The 21,256-nt window shown below is 37.7% G+C and overlaps 1 protein-coding gene across 7 annotated transcripts in view; it reads left to right on the top strand.

Moving 5' to 3' along the window:
- Window positions 1–21,256, top strand: part of PHKA1 (phosphorylase kinase regulatory subunit alpha 1) — a 141,855-nt gene that overhangs the window by 64,849 nt on the left and 55,750 nt on the right. For all 7 annotated transcript variants that reach the window (XM_030934106.1, XM_030934107.1, XM_030934105.1 and 4 more), the window contains 3 exons: window positions 4,675–4,809; window positions 15,275–15,384; window positions 16,363–16,507. In XM_030934106.1, coding sequence (XP_030789966.1) covers window positions 4,675–4,809; window positions 15,275–15,384; window positions 16,363–16,507 — 390 coding nt within the window. The remainder of the gene's footprint in view (window positions 1–4,674; window positions 4,810–15,274; window positions 15,385–16,362; window positions 16,508–21,256) is intronic.

Here is a 21,256-nt window from a genome sequence, read left to right as displayed (position 1 = left end):
ATACAGGTAGTTCTTGCTTAACAATATATATAGCAAACATTATGTAAAAGTCATTACTCTTCCCTTCCCATGAGAGATCTTGCTCTCCTTTGAGGTTTATTCCACCTGTCTATGTTGATCTCCTGGTTGCTCTAATTCATTCTTTGAAGACTTTGAGGCTTGGCTACAGCCTTCCTCTTCCTCTCCAAATCCTGCCATAGAACTAGATTTTAGCATTGATGTCAGTGCAGTCTAATACTTCAGTCTCAAAGTTCTGGATATCCATAACTCTAGTGACCTTTCCTTCTACCTATACTTTTAGCCATCCACTCAAAGGACCAAACTTTAGGGCTCCTTCACTTCGGATATCTGAAATTCCAATATTCTACTCTGTGATCATAGTCATAACATTATTTCAACTTTCTTTTTCTTCCCATTACCCTTGTTTCTATTTTCCCCTAGTTTACTCTTTTCTACCTCATGGTTGTTCATCTAAATTTCCCAGTCACCAATACACCATACTTCTATTAGAAAAAGTCTACTAGAAAAATCACAGCCCTAGGTCAGTGTTACAGTCTGCATTTTCTGGTCCTATACCTGGCCTGCTAAAAAGCTATTGGGGAGAAAAACACACACACAAATGAGCAGAGTGGTGGCACTGGAAATCATGGTCTCCAGCTCAGCTAGGTTTACAGTGCCTCCTGTTCATCCTTGTTCTTATTAATAAGTCAGCATTTTCATACTTCTCAACCACTATTCCACACCTTCTCTGTTTTCAATCCCCACCTCTTTTTTCAGCCTAATTCTTGCCCTGCTGCTTCATGCCTGATAATATTCTGATCTTTGTCAGTGTCTCAGCCCTCCCCACCCCTACAGTCTTACCTATCCTTGCCTCATTTTCTGCAATCTGAGAAAAAGGGTTTCTTCTCCTATTCAAGGACAAGTCTTCCTTCTGATGTTTGATCATTATCTTCTTCCCCAGCCTTCTCTAGAAACTTGCTCTTTCCTGGAATCCTCAAACTCTCCCATTCTGTTGGTTCTATTTTGTTTAGTCTACTGACGTGTTCATCTCCCTCTAGTTACACTATATAGCTTCTTTCTTTCTCGTCCAAACTTCCACTTTTTTATATTCCCTTTATTCTGCAGTATTTTATAGTCTGGCTTACTACTATGAAAACAATCTTGCTTAAATTACCAGTGACCTTTGTATTGCCAAATTTGGAAGGTACTTTTTAATCTGCATCTTACTGGAGTATTGAATCTGTATCCCGTATCTTCTATGATGCCATACTCTCTTGAATCTCCTTCAACCTAGATTAAGCACATTTCTGTCTCATTCTGGTCTTCCTCTTCTTCTTTGCCCCCTAACTATTGGTATTTCTGAGAATTCTGTCCTTAGCCCACTGCTCTTGCTTCTCTAAATATTTATTTCTGTTCCTCAGCCTCCTCCTATTCCAACCTTTTCCCTTTTCCCTCTTTCCACCTTCTTACTTCTTCCCTCACTCCCAGAAGATGATCTCACCTCCTACACCATAGAGAAAATATAAGTCATGATGTAAGAACTCCTCCACTTCACCCCAGGCTTTTCTTCATTTGCCCATGTCTTTTATGTTGGTATTTTCCAAGGTTATATTCTAAGTCCACTTCTCCTCTTCTCTATATATTCTCCTTGACCCATCTCATCTCTTTCTATGCTAATGAGTTCTGAATCTGTATCAGCTTCCTTTAAGATAGCCTCACTTGGGTGTCTCACTTGCACTGTAAATTTATTCAACGTGTCTAAAATTATTCAGCTATACCCTCCTAGTACTACATCACCCATACCTGCTTTTCCTCCTATATGCCTGTGTCATTAAATGACACACCATCCTCCCAGTTGTAGAAATAAATACCTAGGGAATCCTTGATATCTTCCTCTCTCTCATCTCCTACATTCAACAGTTAACAAGTTCTGGCTGCTTTATTTCCTAAATAATTCTGAGATCGATCCAGTTTTCTCCAGTACCAGTGTCTTGATCCTAATGGAGGTAATCACCATCTCTTCCTTACATTACTGTAGTAACTTTTTTTTTTTTTTTTTGAGATGGAGTCTCACTCTGTCACCTAGGCTGGAGTGCAGTGGCACGATCTTGGCTCACTGCAACCTCTGCCTCCCGGGTTCAAGCGATTCTCCTGCCTCAGCCTCTGGAGCATCTGGGATTACAGGCACGTACCTCCACACCTGGCTAGTTTTTTAATTTTTAGTGGAAACGGGGGTTTCACCATGTTGGCCAGGCTGGTCTCGAACTTCTGACCTCAGGTGATCCACCCACTTCGGCCTCCCAAAGTGCTGAGATTACAGGCGTGAGCCACAGTGCCCGGCCCTATAGTAGCTTTTTAGCTGGTCTGTCTTCACTACAGTCTGTCAGTTTCTTCTCTATCAATCTGAATGTTCTATTTTTAAGGTACAGGTATTAATATGGTATTCCTCTGATTATACCTCAACAAGGGCTTCCCATTGGCAATCTCCTTAATATGACTTATAAGGCCCTTTAGATCTAGCCGCTGACCCCATCTCCAGCTTCATTTTTCATCATCGCCCCTTTATACTACATGTTTCTGTCATAAAGGGCTTTTTATAATTCCTAACTCTGCCTTGTTTTCTGTTCCCTTGAGCCTTTGCCCATGCTATATCTTCTGTCTGGAACAATTTCTTCCTTACTTTTACCATATCCTGTTGCAGGTTAACTTCTATTCAGGCCTCTAGCAGGACTCTATAGCCATCTCATTTTTTCCATGTAGGGATCATGTCCTTAACATATGGCAGTGCCTAGCACATAAGAGGCACTAAATACGAATTTTCTAAATATTTTATAAAACAAAAAAATTAGTTGCTTGGGTTGAAGGCACTCCTGGGGCCCCGGAGTATTGTTTACTTGACTGTCCTTCAGTCCCCTGTACTCTTACAACCAATTCCCCTGAAGAATCCTGAGGCTCAGTAGAAAGCAGTTTGGAAAGCCTGGCCAAAAGATGAAATACAAAATCCTTCAAGTGATACACATGCCCTTCATGATGCTCTAACCCCTGTCTATCTTTCCAGATCCATTTTTTTTTTTTTTGCCACTATGCAAGGTATACTATGCTACAGCAATATTGAAGTGTATATGGTTCTTCCCACCTCCCTAAATGCAGCCATGCTTCTTTTCAACTCTGTGCTTGATAAGTTCATTCTGGACCCTCTTCCTAGAATGGCTATACCCTTCCTAATCCCTTGTTTCTCCTAGCTAACTTATTCATTCTTTCAAACTCAGTGTAGGCATCAACTCTTTTCAGAAGCTTTTCCTGATACCCCTCCTCCCAACCCCACACTACCTAGCTGTCACTCCTGGATGATCTCATAAAGTTTTGTGCACTTATCTCTATTTACCTAGCAGGTCGTTTTACAATCCATGTGTATGCCACTTCTGTTACAATGTGCGCTCCTTGAGGGAAAGACTAATTTATCCATTTCTATATCCCTAGTGACTAGCATAGTACCTCATCCATTGAGGTACTTAATAAATGTTTACCAATGAATGAATGGATTGCCATGTGTTTTTTCCTGAACTGTCCTTAGCCCCTTATTGTTCTTCCTCAGCACATTTTTCCCTGAAGAATCTCTTTTATTTTCATTTTTTCAGTTACAAGTAATCAAGATAGTATTATGTCCAGGGGACTCTGTGATCGACATATCCTGCTATCCTGGCCCAGACAACAGCAGCCCATTAGCATGAGGTTTTCAAGATAGAAAAATATATAAAGGATAATGGCAAAGGAAGGCAAAGTAGCACTTTGTTAACTAAGACTTTGCTTCAAAAACTCAATGTAGAAAATAATGGTAAGCTAGGATGAACCAAGCAGTGCATTCTTTTTCCTGTGAACAATCCATCACATCTCCCAGCACTAGAGGAGCAGTAGAGGGCACATTTGCCACTGGTGCTTAGTGTCAAGACAGCTAAAGCCTCAGTTGGATTACTGGCCCCCAGCCGGGTATCTGTTTCATAGAGGGAAAGTGAAAAGAAGAATCAGGAAGCTGGCCTAGCCTCGTCTCTTGTAGTTGGGCTTCCTACTTCAGTGACAGGAGTATAAGAGGAAGAAAAGGGAGTTGTCCAGGTTTGGTAGGCTCTGAATCTAGAGAAGTATCATCCCCATCTCTCCCCAGCGCCCCCTCCCTGCTGCCTAAAAAACATACAATTCTATATGTTGATGGCTCAAACTGTTATCCCCAATTCACCATGCCTTCTATCATTCTCTAGCTATAGGCAACTCCTGTCATTAGGATGTTCTTTATTACCCCCACATACCTGGCTCTGACCTTAGGTTTACTGATATGAAAGAACTCGGGGAGTCAGTTTTTACCAAAGCTCTACCAAACCTCATGATGGATTTTTCCCCCATTTAAACATGGAATCTTAGATATAAAGAGAGTGTGGTATTCTCTAGGAGCACATACATATTGAGCCAAAAAGCAAAAATTAATGCTCTAGTCTTGAAATCTTTTCCTTTTCGTTTTAGATAATATTATTTAGCATGACACTTATTTTATCAAAGTCCCTCAATAACTGTTCATTTCCTCCCATTTCCTTTTTTTCTCTTCAAAAGAAATTATATAACTTGAGAGATTTTTAAGTTGCTATTAAAATTTTCTGGTGACCTCATCTTCTTTGTCTCCTACAGTCTCTATTGTAGCTGAAACAGAAGAAATCAAGGCCATTTTGAAGGACAAGGGAATTGACGTGGAGACCATTGCTGAGGTATACCCCATCAGAGTACAACCAGCTCGTATTCTCAGCCACATTTATTCCAGCCTAGGTAAGGAGATTGGCCAGGCTGCTAGAATCAAAGCATTATTCAGTACAGGCTGGCTTCCATCCTTTTTCATTCTTCATGATTGTGTATTGCTTTATTAAGCTGGAGCTGAGAAGGAATTTAGAGTCTCTAGAATCCAAGTTTCTTAGCTTCTCTATTCTGAGCAGGCCTGATAATTTTAGGTGTGTTTTATGAACCCTTTGGATACATAAGGCATGACTATTATCAGCCAATATTGTATCTTTATTCCAAGTGTGTGCTTAAATAACATGTTCTCTCCTTTATTGGAACCTGTACCTCTTTTTCAAATACTTGCTTATTTTATATGGAATGATAGCCAAGGAACTTGTTTTTAGGTCTTTCATACTTTGTCATTTAATGAACTAGTTCGTAATATAAAAGATTCTTTAATATAATACTTACTTTTAATTAGTACTTTTTTTAATTAGTACTTATTTTTTAATTAATTCACATATTAAACTTAGTGATAGACTTTTTGCATTAAACAAATTACTATATTGTTATCTAAAAGAAATTCTAAACTACTCTTGTGGAAAACTGAATAATGACTCCCCAAAGATATCCAAGTCTCAATTCCTGGAACCTATAAGCCTTACCTTATATGGCAAAACAGACTTATTTGAGATAGGGAGATTATCTTGGATTACCCAGGTGGTCCCTAAATGTAATCACAAGTGTCCTTATAAAAGGGAATCAGAGGAAGACCAGACTATAAAAGTAGGAGATGTGACAACAGAAGCAAGAGATTAAAGTGATAAGGCTGTGAGCCAAGGAATTCCCACATCATCTAGAAGCTGGAAGAGGCAAGGAATGGATTCTTCCCTGGAGCCTCCAGAAGGAATCAACCCTGCTGACACTTTGATTTTGATTTTAGTCCCATAATACTCATTTTGGACTCGTGATGCCAAGAACTGTAGAAGTATAAATCCGTGTTGTTTAAGCCACCAAGTTTGTGGTAATTTGTTACAGAACCAATAGAAAAGTAATACAATCTTAAACTACAAGAGAGAAGATTTGTAAAAGATTGGCTCTTAGATAGTGGATTGCCACTTACAAACCCAGAAGTTAGTTTGTATATGTGCGTGTGTGTGTGTGTGTGTGTGTGTGCGCGCGCGCGTCTGTGTGTGTGTACTTTTTAATCATCACCCAAGAATGGTATGTTTGTAATTAGAGTTAAGGCAAGTAAGGCAAGTATTCCCAGCTGAAAACCAGCCTCCTTCCCTTTTTACTGGCACTTAACTCCAGTCACTTAATTTCTTTGTCTAAATTGAGAGGGAATCAACCAAGGAGGAAAGGACCAAGAGTTAGAGCTGACTTTTGTCTGTCTCTAGGAACGTATATTTAATGCCAACAAGGCTTGAACTCCTTGCATTCCAGAGCTATTAACATTTGCATCTGGCTTTAGGAGTATATGGATTTCTTTCTTCCATCCTAACTATGATGTAGGAATGTCCCTTTCCTAAAAATTCAAATACAACATGGTTAGAATTTTCTAAAGAAACTTTGCTTTAAAAAGATAATGAAGCCGGGCGCGGTGGCTCAAGCCTGTAATCCCAGCACTTTGGGAGGCCGAGACGGGCGGATCACGAGGTCAGGAGATCGAGACCATCCTGGCTAACACGGTGAAACCCCGTCTCTACTAAAAAGACAAAAAAAAAAAAAAAAAACTAGCCGGGCGAGGTGGTGGCGCCTGTAGTCCCAGCTACTCAGGAGGCTGAGGCAGGAGAATGGCGTGAACCCGGGAGGCGGAGCTTGCAGTGAGCTGAGATCCGGCCACAGCACTCCAGCCTGGGTGACAGAGCGAGACTCCGTCTCAAAAAAAAAAAAAAAAAAAAAAAAAAAAGATAATGAAAAACTAAAATATATACACATAGAAATTAACAAATTTATTGAATATGTCTCAGATCCTAATAAATTTCTAAAATCTAGCCACAAATTAGCTTGAATATTATAAAATACTCCTGGTTCCCTCTATTTACTCAACCCTAACTGAGGTAAATACCAAGTCAAGGCTCTGAAACTTCTGAGGCTGATTTGGGTGGATGCTTTGCTAGGTGGGATGCATACCTCACCCCTTCCCAGAACCTGCTTCCTGTTTTTATTTTTTGGCCATTCCCTATAGCCCCAGACCTATAATGCACTTCTAGTCTCTAGATACTAGTCCACTAGCACTAAATCACTTGAGGTAAGGAAGGTATTTCCCTATTTAGCCAACATCTTACCCACCTGAGTACTAGTTGATCTTACAGTCACCTTCTTTGTAACTCTTAGAAGTCTCTACAATTCTGGGTTTATGCAAGTCCTGTTGGTGACTTTGACCTGATTCTCTGGCTCTCACTCAAAAGTTAATAGGTTAATTTTACCCATTGCTTCATTGCATCTATTATTCTAAATTGGCATATCTTATTGGGAAACAAGTAATTCTAAGCTCTGGGCCATCATTTCTGGAATCTGCCTGCCTCACATCAGGTCTCTCCAACAAACAGAAGCAATCTCCTTACTCTTTACTTATTCAAAACCTAGACTCCATCTTGGGCCTCTTACTAAGTTCTTGTTTTCTAGCCAAAGGAAATAAAAACTAAATGAATGATCAAACATTCCAGGGACTCAAGTGACAAGTGGACATTTATCTTCCTGATATGTTCTTTCATTTGCTCCATTCATTCATTCATAAGCATTTATTGCTCACTTATTATGTACCAGGCACTGGGCTAGATGCTATGGAAGACATAGCCATGCAGCTAAATAATCACAGTACAATCTTATAAATGCTATGACCATGGTGTTACATATGAAATACAGAAGAAAGGGGATAGATTTGCCTGGGGAAATCAGGCAAAGCATGGAAGGGAAGTCAGGAAAAGCGTGATAGATGAGGCAACATTTAATGACTTATCAGTCAGATGAGTGATTATTCAAAATTCTATTATTGCAACAGTTTCACAATAACTAAATTGCCCTAAGGATACATCAAATGACAACCATAATTCCCATGAAGGAAAAGGAATATTTCTTTACTGGGTGTATTTGTTTATATATGTTAACTAAACGGAGTTCTCTCACCTCAAATCCTCAGTATTTCATAGTCAGTTCTAAAACATCTTTTTTATTTTTTTAAATTATGAGATTAATCAACTTTGTAAAAGTAAGAATTTAAATATTAAGTTCAAATCTTTATATAATGCTAATTCTTTTCTAATCTCTTAGTGCATATAGATACATTTTAATAGTTATCTTTAACATGCCTATATTCACTTGTGTTCTGTTTGTTTTCACTTACTCTCTCATGATGCATTTCCACATACCGAAATAGCTATATAGTATTTCATCAAATTAAAGTAATTGTTCCCTTATTAGTAGCTGAATTGTTTCGAGAATTTTTATCCTTCTATAAATGCCTTTGTATGGACCACTGTTTTCTTTTTTTTTTTTTTTTTTTTTTTTTTATTATTATACTTTAAGTTCTAGGGTACATGTGCATAACGTGCAGGTTTGTTACATATGTATACTTATGCCATGTTGGTGTGCTGCACCCATCAACTCGTCAGCACCCATCAATTCATCATTTATATCTTGTATAACTCCCCAGTGCAAGCCCTCCCTCCTCCCCCCTCCCCCCTCCCCATGATAGGCCCCAGTGCGTGATGTTCCCCTTCCCGAGTCCAAGTGATCTCATTGTTCAGTTCCCACCTATGAGTGAGAACATGCGGTGTTTGGTTTTCTGTTCTTGTGATAGTTTGCTAAGAATGATGGTTTCCAGCTGCATCCATGTCCCTACAAAGGACGCAAACTCATCCTTTTTTATGGCTGCATAGTATTCCATGGTGTCTATGTGCCACATTTTCTCAATCCAGTCTGTCACAGATGGACATTTGGGTTGATTCCAAGTCTTTGCTATTGTGAATAGTGCTGCAATAAACATACGTGTACATGTGTCTTTGTAGTAGAATAATTTGTAATCCTTTGGGTATATACCCAGTAGTGGGATGGCTGGGTCATATGGTACATCTAGTTCTAGATCCTTGAGGAATTGCCATACTGTTTTCCATAATGGTTGAACTAGTTTACAATCCCACCAACAGTGTAAAAGTGTTCCTATTTCTCCACATCCTCTCCAACACCTGTTGTTTCCTGACTTCTTAATGATTGCCATTCTAACTGGTGTGAGATGGTATCTCATTGTGGTTTTGATTTGCATTTCTCTGATGGCGAGTGATGATGAGCATTTTTTCATGTGTCTGTTGGCTGTATGAATATCTTCTTTTGAGAAATGTCTGTTCATATCCTTTCCCCACTTTTTGATGGGGTTGTTTGTTTTTTTCTCGTATATTTGTTTGAGTTCTTTGTAGATTCTGGATATTAGCCCTTTGTCAGATGAGTAGGTTGCAAAAATTTTCTCCCATTCTGTAGGTTGCCTGTTCACTCTGATGGTAGTTTCTTTTGCTGTGCAAAAGCTCTTTAGTTTAATTAGATCCCATTTGTCAATTTTTGCTTTTGCTGCCGTTGCTTTTGGTGTTTTAGACATGAAGTCCTTGCCCATGCCTATGTCCTGAATGGTACTACCTAGATTTTCTTCTAGGGTTTTTATGGTATTAGTAGACCACTGTTTTCTTAATTGTATATTCTCAGTAAAGGGATTCTGGATAAGATTGTGAACAGGTTTTTAGCTCTTGTTACATGTTGCCAGATTATTATTTACAAAGACGAACTAATTTGTAGTGACATAACTAAGATATAAAATATGCCTTTCTTTTTTATTATCCCACTAACATTGGAGTTTTATTTATTTTTGTTAGATAAGTAGGTTTTAATATGTATAAATTATTTTAATTTTCTATCTTTAATTCCCAGTGACCTGCACATTTTTCTATTTTTCTATTTTTGCTTTACCTCTTTTTTTTGAAACTGTGTGTCTACAATTGCTTGCTTATCTAATAGGGTCTGCACATTTCTGTATATATTTATCAATTATTTGTATTTTATGGTAAGCTTTTATCAGTGAGATTTATATATATTTCCTAGTCTGTTACTTCTTTTAGATAATTATTTTCTTGCCTTTGTGCAAAATTATTTTCTTGCCTTTGTGCAAATCTTTAAATATTAGATACATCCATTTTATCAGATATATTTTTCAGTCCTTCAAGAATTATGATTTTATCTCCTAGTTCTATCTGAATAGGTATGCTATTCTGGTTCTCTCCAAATTTCATAAGTTATAAGTTATCTGATTACAAATTGGTATGTACGCATTGACTGCAGGGAACTGGAAAACAGAGACAAGCACAAAGGAAAAAGATAATCACCTGTAATTCCACCACTCAGAGGAAGCGACCTTTTATTTTGGCATATTTGTTTCCAATCATTTTAAATAAAATAAGTACAAACATGTTTTTAGAAAAATGATGTCATTAAGAATGGATTTTGCATTCTGTTTTTCTTTTTTTTTTTTTTGAGACGGAGTCTCGCTCTGTCGCCCAGGCTGGAGTGCAGTGGCCGGATCTCAGCTCACTGCAAGCTCCGCCTCCCGGGTTTACGCCATTCTCCTGCCTCAGCCTCCCAAGTAGCTGGGACTACAGGCACCCGCCAACTCGCCCGGCTAGTTTTTTGTATTTTTTAGTAGAGACGGGGTTTCGCCGTGTTAGCCAGGATGGTCTCGATCTCCTGACCTCGCGATCCACCCGTCTCGGCCTCCCAAAGTGCTGGGATTACAGGCTTGAGCCACCGCGCCCGGCCTCTGTTTTTCTTGAAACATAACAATATATGATAAACTCTGTTATGTTTTGGTAAGTAGCCACCTACAATCCAATTTGATAGCTGTATTAACGTAATTTCTTCAAAAGTTATTTTCATAAATAGCCTTTTTCTGTTAATTTTGCAAATCGTCTACTTAGATTCTTTTGCCATTTTTCTGCTGGATACTTGTTGATTCTTTGCCCATTTCCGTGAGGTATTTTTAAATATATTAGGGATACTGACACTTTCTCTTCCACCTTCCACATGCTATTGCAATATTTTGCTATTTTATTATTTGCCCTTTAATTTTGTGCTGCTTTTCATGTATAGAAGTTTTATATTTTATGTAATAAAATTTTCTCATTTTTTGGATTCTTTCCTTGCTGTTAAACTTAGAAAGATAGACCCATCCCTAGGTCAAATACATTTTCACTGCATTTTCTTTGTTATTTATGGTTACAATTTTACATTTACGTCTTAGGCTATAATATTAATTTTACTTTGTCCTATGAGGTAAAAACCTGACTTTTTGCCAAATAACCAATTGTTCCAGCACTATTGATTGAATAGTTCATATATACGTTGTTTTGAAATTCCATCTTTATCATCTACTGTACATGCATATACTCACTCACTCACTGTGTGGATACTTTTAATCTTACTTTTTGGTGCTGCTGATCACTGTTTCTTCTTTCCTAGTACTATATTTTTTAAGTTATCATAGTTTCAACCTCACCAATGATTGTGAAAATGTAAGATAAAAGAATAGTGCTATATAATTTTTGCCCATCAATTTTACAAAAGTTGAGTACCAATATCCAGTGCTGATGAATATGTGGAGATGTGGACACTCTCAGCATCTTGGTAGTGTAAATTAGAGGCAGGTAGGCATTACCTATAAAAAAATGTAATGCACATGTCTTTGACCAACAACCTTAGTTCTGGGAATCTACCCTTTTCTTTTTCTTTTTCTCCACCCGAGATGGAGTCTTGCTCTTGTTGCCCAGGCTGGAGTGCAGTGGAGTGATCTCGGCTCACTGCAACATCCGCCTCCCAAGTTCAAGTGATTCTCCTGCCTCAGCCTTCCAAGTAGCTGGGATTACAGGTGCCCGCCACCATGGCGGGCTAACTTTTGTATTTTTAGTAGAGACAGGGTTTCACCATGTTGGCCAGGCTGGTCTCGAACTCCTGACCTCGTGATCCACCCACCTTGGCCTCCCTCCCAAAGTGCTGGGATTACAGGCGTGAGCCACTGCAACCAGCCTAGAATCTATCCTATATAACACTCATACAAGTACACAAGGATATATATTCAAGAATGTTCACTACGTTATAATTTGTGGTGGCAAAACAACAATTAGAAGCACTGTAATGTGTTTAAACCAGAATGGTAGAATTATGTATATTGTATCATAGCTAAAAAGAAAAGGTAGACTTTCAGCTTCCAGCTGTGATGAAATAGCTTGTATTGGGCTGTCATACTAAGAATAACTGGAATGACTAGATTTTAAAAATGAAGGTGAGTGAAGGCTTCAGAGAGTAATTACAACAGCCAGAACTTGAGAAACTAAAACCTTAGACAGAAGAGACACTCAAAGAATAAACTCACTATTCTCTGTGCAGCTTACCTTTGAGGCGTTTGCTGATTCTTAAGTTTTGCTTGCATGAAGTAAGCGGCCAAGAAACTAAGCAGAAAGTCTCACTGTTCTACAGAGACAAAAATTGCATTTCAGGACCTTCCTATATGGAAGGGACTGTGATAAACACCTTGTGCTTTCAATAGAAACCCCTAAAGAGTGGACTATACCTTAGGAGAAAGGAAAAGCCATAAATAGACAAGTTCTTAGAAAGCCTCAAACACAAATCCTAAAACAGTCTTCTCAATTCCTGATTGGGTTAAGAAGATTTGCTTATGCTGTATCTGCCTGCTAAAATAAACTGAATCGCCGGGCGCGGTGGCTCAAGCCTGTAATCCCAGCACTTTGGGAGGCCGAGACGGGCGGATCACGAGGTCAGGAGATCGAGACCATCCTGGCTAACACGGTGAAACCCCGTCTCTACTAAAAAATACAAAAAACTAGTCGGGCGAGGTGGCGGGCGCCTGTAGTCCCAGCTACTCGGAGGCTGAGGCAGGAGAATGGCATAAACCCGGGAGGCGGAGCTTGCAGTGAGCTGAGAACCGGCCACTGCACTCCAGCCCGGGCGACAGAGCGAGACTCCGTCTCAAAAATAAATAAATAAATAAATAAATAAATAAATAAATAAATAAATAAATAAACTGAATCTTCTCTGGAGGGAAATAATATCATCCAGAGCCTCTACAATTCTTTATACGCTGTATTCAGCATTGAAAAAATATAACAAGACATGACTTAGAAAACCATGACTTGTTATTAATTGGTAAATTAATAAAATTAATAAAAGACAAAAGAAAAAATAATCAAAACAGACACACAGACTTCTATTCAACATAGCATTTTTTTTTTTTTTTTTTGAGACAAGGTCTCACTGTATTGCCCAGGCTGGTCACAAACTCTTGTGCTCTAGGGATCCTCCCACCTTAGTCTCTGGGACAACAGGCACACACCATAACAGTCAGCCAGCACTGGAAGTTCTAGCCAGAGCAGTTAGACAGGAAAAGGAAATACAAGACATCCAAATTCACAAAGAAAAATTAAAATGATCTCCATTCACAGATGACATGGTTTTATTAAAAAAAAAAAAAAAAACCCTGTGAGAACTAATAAACAAATTCAGCAAACTTATAGGATACAGAATCAGCACACAAAAGTCAGTTGCATTTTTATACACTAAAAATGAATGATTTGACAAGGAATTTAAGAAAACAGTTCTATTTATAATAGCATCAAAAAGAATAAAATACTTCAGAATAGGCTTAACCAAGGAGGTGAAAGACTTGTACACTGACAATGGAAAAACACTGCTAAAAGAAATAGACAAGATACAAATAAATGGAAAGACATGCTGTCTTTGTGGGTTAGAAGACATGATATTGTTAAGATGCCTGTACAACCCAAAGCTATCAACAGATTCTATGCAAGTCCTATCAAGAGCCCAAATGACGATTTTTGAAAAATAGAAAAATTTGTTCTAAAATTTATATGGAATCTCAAGGGACCCTGAATAGCCAAGATGAGGATGTGGAGACATGAAGACTCTTGTGTACTGTGGATGGGAATGTAAAATGGGTCAGCCCCTATGGAAAATAGTATGGCTGTCCCTCAAACAAATTAAACATAGATTTACTATATGATCCAGCAGTTATGCTTCTGAGTATATATCCAAAAGAAGTGAAAATAGGAACTTGAACAGACATTTTCTGTTTCTTTTTTTTTTATTATTATTATACTTTAAGTTCTAGGGTACATGTGCACAACGTGCAGGTTTGTTACATATGTATACATGTGCCATGTTGGTGTGCTGCACCCATTAACTCATCATTTACATTAGGTATATCTCCTAATGCTATCCCCCCTCCCCAAGATAGGACCCGGTGTGTGATGATCCCCTTCCTGTGTCCAAGTGATCTCATTTGAACAGACATTTTCTACATCAATGTGCAGCATTGCCCACAATAGCCAAAAAGTGGAAACAACCCAAATGTCCATCAATGAATGGATAAACAGTATGCAATGTATACACAAAATGTATACCCAAAATGGAATATTATTAAGCCTTTAAAAGGAAGGAAATTCTGACATATGCTACACATAGATGAACCTCGAAGACTATGCTAAATGAAATAAGCTAGTTACAAAACGAAAAATATTGTATTATTCCATTTATATGAGATACCAAATTCATAGAGATACAAAGTAGAATGGTGGTTGCCAGAGGCTGGGAAGCAGGGGACATGAAAAGTTACTGTTCAATGAATAGAGTTTCAGTTTGGGAAGATGAAAGAGTTCTGGAGATAGTTGGTGGTGATGTTTGCACAATGATGTAAATGTACTTAATGCCACTGAACTTAAGGTTGTTAAAATAGTAAATGGTAAATTTTATGTTGTATATATTTACAGTATTAAATAGAAACAAAAAGGAAGGAATAGTGGAAAAACCTGGTTGTGACATCAATCTCAGGTAAAATGTGTGCTTTACAGAGTGAACCCTGGAATATGACCAAGGCTTTGACAATTCTCTGGTGCTAGCCCCCTAAGAGTAAAGCAACACTAAAACTGACCTATTTGATAAGTATAACACTTAGGTAAAGCAAATGAAAAAAATTAAATTCCCAAGAAAAATGTGTTCTAGTCAAAAAATAAAAAAGTAGTAGTCCTGTCAGTACTGACATGAAAGCATATTTAATATGTGTTTTGGGGGAAAAAGTTTTAGAACAATATAAACAGTGTTATCCTATGATATAAAAGAAAAATATGTGTGTGAATGAACTATTTTCTCATCATAAGAGGTATTGATTTTATAACTCCCTTTTGGAAGACGAAAAGAAATTCAGCTACGTTTAATTAACATAGACATCAATTATAGGATGGATTCCAATTTCAGAATGCTAAACTGTAAAAAGAAGGTAACTTAAATTCAAGGAAATACAGTGGATGTGTGTGTGTGTCTATATGTATACACATACATTGTGTATGTATATGTATATGTGTGTGTGTATATATATGTGTAAAAATGTTTGCTGATTTGATTTGTGCTCTAAAAATATCTTTACCATTTCTCAATTCTGTATCAGGATGCAACAATAGAATGAAACTCAGTGGACGACCCTACAGACACATGGGAGTGCTTGGAACTTCAAAACTCTATGACATTCGGAAAACTATCTTTACTTTCACTCCACAGGTGGGTGAAATAAGCTTGAATGTGCATTGAGATGAATGGAAATAAAAGAAAAACACTGGAGAAGTAAAGCATTTACTGGAGTTGGGATAAGTGTCAAAGAGTTCCACCAGGCCTTGCACATAACTTACTCAGTGAATATTTATAGAGTTGAACTGAATTGAGCTTCCAGCACAGAGTTTCGCTAAGTGATTGTAACTGCCAAAAGTACCCGTGGGTATTGCAGAAACTAAGGATGTTACAAATGCTAGAGTACTTACAAAAGTAATCCTTACTTTTAAAAGTTAAAAATAAAACTGTATGTGTCCTTTATAAACAAAATACAACCTTTTTAATTCAGCTACTGAATTATCTTTTCTTTGTTTTGAGGAAGGGCCCTTTTTACATTCATAGAAATCTTCAGTATCCTCTTCTAAACAAAAATGTCAGTACTCTTTTAGCTGTTACTAAACACGTTGTTAGCCTGATGTTTATTAGCTACATGATAATAACAAACCTGATTATATGTGTTTATGGGGAGGAGAAACTATTTTCTGGAAAGAAAGCTTAAATTCCCCATTTGTCATCTTACATTTGAAATAGTGCAGCTGAGGTAGGAATAGACAAAAGAGTAATGGACCATAGATTCTATTTCTGACTTTGCCATTTGCTAGCCATATGATTTTGCTAATCTACATATCATCTCTTTGCCTTATTTTTCATCTATTAAAAGAAGAAAAACCCTCACTGGGGGGTTATAGGATTAAATAAAATTATATACTTGAAAATACTTTGTAAACTGTAGCATACTGTAAAAATGTCAGAAATTATTATATGTGCCAGTTAACCACCAGATACCTTGGAATGTATTAGACATTAAATTTGGGGGTATCATTGCCCTGTGACACCTTGGATACTCTTCTGAATATGTGAGTAGTTTAAAATATTACTTGATAATTGTGAGAGTAAATTATTCTGAGCTATTATTTTTATTTGTCTCAGTTTATAGACCAGCAACAGTTCTACCTGGCTCTGGACAACAAGATGATGGTGGAAATGCTTAGAACAGACCTCTCCTACCTCTGTAGCCGCTGGCGGATGACAGGCCAGCCCACCATCACCTTCCCCATCTCACACAGCATGCTTGGTAAGGGCTACATGAGGCAAGGAATGAATGTATTTTGGAAATAAGTCATAGATTTAGCCCTTCAACATCTTGGTGTTTCTGGAGAGTTACTTCTTATAATTTATTCTTTCAGCGGTATTTATTGGCTCCTATTTTATGCCAAGCACTTTTCTAAGCACTGGGGACACATGGAGTGAATAAGGCAGATGAGAATTTCTGTTCTCATGGAGCTTATGCTTTAGAAGGTGAAGACAGACTATATGTAATACATAAATCAACACACAATAATTTCAGAGCTATAATTGAATAGTTTTCAGATAGTTTGAGAGCTATAATTCAAAAAATGTAGCAGAGGATAACCTAAAACTTGGTTGGTGGTTACTTTAGCTGATTAGTTTCTAGGTCAATTTTCAGAAACTTTATTCGTACAATTATTTTTAAAGGCAATAATACTGTATCTGCATATTTCTTACTCCAGTGGTACATCAAGATTTTATAGATAATTTCCCAGGCTGCTTCTTCCAAAGCCTGTCTAACTGAAGCTGTAAAATCTAGTAGGGGAAAAAGCCAAAAGGCTTTTGGTTTATGTTTCCTCTTTTTTTTTGACTGGATTTCCTGACATTGCTTACTTGAAACTGGGTGAAAGGCTTTATTATTATCTCAGTTCCTGGAGGACTAGAGCCAATACTGAAGCGACTGCTTCCTTTCTGTGTTTCTCCTGTTGCTTCCAAAGGCCTGTTTGTACTGCCAAAGTACATAGAATTCCTTTTCATTAAAGAAAAATTCCTTATTGTAAATCATTCAAAATCCAGACAGACTGTTAGGGATTTCGGTCACATCTCAAAAGTGCTTCAATATCACAGGATTTGAGGAAGTAGGGTAGTCTTTCTTCTCTTTGTCTTTCTTCATTACTTAAGACAATTAACGTAAGTACCCATTTAAAAACTACTATATTTGCAGAATTGTCTTCAGAAAGTATAAGGTCTAATTGGAGACGAAAAGCTAATATGCAAGAATGATAGAAACAATTTTAAGACAATATATAAAGAATTACTAAACCATTAGATCAGTATTTTACAGAGAAGGAGATCCAGTTGACAAAGAAAATTTCTCAACTGAGGTAGGACTTAACCAGGTTTTTTGGAATGGATAGTATTCAGATGACAGGAGGGAAGAAGGAAAGGTACTGTAAGTGAGGAGGAAAATACCATGAGTGAGGCCTAGAGGCAAGAATGAACTTGACCTGTGAGAGGAGAATGAAGTGACCCACCTGAATAGAGTGGAGTTTGTGTGTTGGAGTATAATTATAAGCAAAATGGGAAAAGTAAGGTAGGGTTCGGTAATGAAGACCTTGAAAATAAGCAAAGATATTTAATACAGATTTTTCTCAGAAGTCTGAAACTATCAAAAGGTATTGAGCAAGGAGTGATATGATAAAAATGATGTTTGGGGACTATTGGTGACAGTACACATTGTAGTGAGGAGAGACTGATGTCTCCACATATGAGGTGAAGAGAAGGTACACTGGATTGGAGGTAATAAAAGTAGAATGGAAAAGAAAGATATGAGTCATTTTAAGCAACACCCAAGTCAGGTATTGGCTAACTAGATACAAGGGATGAATTAAGATAGCTATAACAAAATACCAAAAACTGGGTAATTTATAAACAATAGAATTTTATTTTGTACTGTTCTGGGAGCTAGGAGGTCCAAGATCAAGGTGCTGGTGGGTTTGGTGTCTGGGAAGGACCTGAAATCTCTCCTTCTAAGATGGTGCCTTGCTGCTTCATCCTCTGCAGCAGACACACATGTGTTCTTACATTGTAGAAGGGACAGAAAAGAAGCAGACCCACTCTCTTAAGCCCTTTTATAAGGGCCCTGATCCCATCCATGATGCCTCCACACTCATGACTTAATCACCCTAGAGGGCCTACTTCTTAATGCTATCACATTGGTGATTAAGTTTCAACAAATGAATTTAAGGGTACATTCAGATCATAGCACTAGGTAAATGTTGCTGCATTGATAGAATCAGGGACATTTTATATGAAGAAGCCAGTTACAAAGGGACATGAGTTTGTAGTGACAAAGAGATTTCAGAATTGAAATACCTGAGAGTTAGGATGAGATACATAGCCACAGCTTGGGAAGCAGAAAAAAACTAAAGATCTAGGCCTAAATCAAGCATTTTTGGTACTTGATATGTGGTCACATAACAAAAACAACAGTAACAATAGCACTAATAACTGCAATATTTACTGAATACTTTCTCTGTGCCAGGTACTGAGCTAAGTGCTTTCAATAAATTATTTTGAAATCTCTATAACACTCTTACTCAGGTAGGTACTCATTATCCAAAGTCACAAAGCTAATAAGTGATAGAGCCGGGCCTCAAACCAGATCTCTCAGTCCCTGAAGCCCACATTACCAGCAGCAGTGTGTTTTTACCAGTGAAAATTTTGTGCTGGTGAAAAGAGAACAAACATGAGTGATCAAATTGAAATGTGGATTAGTTAAATTCTCATGTTAAAGACAAAAATTCCTGTAATACATAAAAGAGCAAAAATAATACATAAATGGCATCCAGGTGGATGCTATTTACAATAGATATCTCTAAAATAAAATCATGCAGAAAGATGGAAGAAAAGAATATGTAAAGATATATCATGTAAATGCTCACAAGAAAACAGTGGTAGCAGTATTGATATGAAAAATAGCAAATAAAATTTAAGGCAAAAATCAGTAAATGGGATAAGTAGGATATTTTATATTGATAAATAGTATACCAACATGATATAACATGTATAAACTTTTATGTACTGAATAATGTGAATTAAATGTATAAAGCAAGTATTTAGGAAAATTTAGGGACAATATGACAAAACTATTATATATTCATGATGGAAAACAACAACATACTTCTATCAGAATGTCACAGATCAATTATACAAAATAATTAAAGACGTAGAGGAGTAACAAACTTGGTTTTTGTGTTTATGGGTGTATATATAACCATGTATCCAAAAAGGCAGAACCCACAAAGAATGTTTGTGTTTAAAAAGTAGAAATCATACAAACAATATTGCCAGATATGTGACATAAAACTAATTAACACAGAATAGTTAAAAAAGAATCTAACTATAAAGGAATTAAATTTTTCCCAAATAATTATTAGATTAAAGAGAAAGTCAAATTTGAAATTACATGCTTCTTAGAAATGAAAAATGATACCACTACTTATAATCTATGAGATTTGGTCAAAGTCATATTTAGAAAATATGATATCCTTACATACTTTTACTTTTAAAAAATGACTTTTGGTTTTGAGACAAGATGGCATAGACTCACTTCTCCCTATTCCTCCTGCTAAGTGCAGCTAAAAATCCTTGACGTTTTATATAAAACAAACATAAGAAAACTCTGAAAGTTGGAAAGAAGGCAGATCAGCTAGGGACTTTAGGAACTGAAGAACAGCAGAGCATTAAATATCCTGGGCCTTATATGTCCTGGACTGGAAGCTAGAGAAGCTGACATCTCAGAAATGCAAAAAGGAAAAAAAAAAAAAAAAAAAAAAAAAAAAAAAAAAACAGAAAAACAGATTTTTTAAAAGACCCAAGAAAAATCTGCTTTGTCTAGCTGAAGGAACAGGAAAGGGGCAACCTAGAGAGACAGAAAACTTTTAGACCCTATTTTACTTGGCCCCACTTATGCCCCTGTGAGCAGAGACTGAGGGGGGACTCTTCCACGCTTGCAGAGCTCTGAAGAGGCATCCCTCTCCCTTTTAAGAGTAGTATCAGAGAAGGGCTAGTGGGGAGCTGAAACTTTCATCCTTGCCCAAAAGTAGAGGAGCTCCTCCCCCTTCAGCCAGTGTGGTGTCAGTGATCAACAGATATCAACAAATGGTGGAGTTATCATGCAAAGATTTTAAGGCAGTTATCATAAAAACACTTAAACACACAATTACAATCACACTTGAAACTAAAGACAAAGTAGAATGCACGTCTTAGCAAACAAACTGAAGATACAAAGAACTGAATGGAAGTTTTAGGACTGAAAAAATATAATAACTGAGATGGACAGCTCACTAGATAGGCCCAGTAGCAGAATGGAGACAACAGAGTGAACTTGAAGACATAACTATAGAAATGACCCATTCTGAACAACACAGTAAAAAAAAAAAAAAGAAAGAAAGAAAAGGAAAAAATATGAACAGAGCCTCAAAGACCTGTAGGACTAATAACAAAAGATTTAACATTTGTAACATTCATGTTAAAAATATCTAACATTCGGGGGCAGAGCAATATGGCCGAATATGAACAGCTCCAGTCTCCAACTCCCAGCGTGAGCGACACAGAAGACCGGTGATTTCTGGATTTTCAACTGAGGTACTGGGGTCATCTCACTAGGGAGTGCCGGACAATCGGTGCTGGTCAGCTGCTGCAGCCCGACCAGCGAGAGCTGAAGCAGGGCGAGGCATCGCCTCACCTGGGAAGCACAAGGGGGAAGGGAATCCCTTTTTATAGTCAGGGGAACTGAGACACACAACACCTGGAAAATCGGGTAACTCTCACCCCAATACTGCGCTTTAAGCAAACAGGCACACCAGGAGATTATATCCCACACCTGGCCGGGAGGGTCCCACGCCCACAGAGCCTCCCTCGTTGCTAGGACAGCAGTCTGCGATCTAACCGCAAGGCAGCAGCGAGGCTGGGGGAGGGGCGCCCGCCATTGCTGTGGCTTAAGTAGGTAAACAAAGCCGCTGGGAAGCCA

The sequence above is a fragment of the Rhinopithecus roxellana genome, chromosome 7 (assembly GCF_007565055.1).
Source record: "Rhinopithecus roxellana isolate Shanxi Qingling chromosome 7, ASM756505v1, whole genome shotgun sequence".
Taxonomy (NCBI): domain Eukaryota; kingdom Metazoa; phylum Chordata; class Mammalia; order Primates; family Cercopithecidae; genus Rhinopithecus; species Rhinopithecus roxellana.
This window is presented reverse-complemented; position numbering and strand designations above follow the sequence as displayed.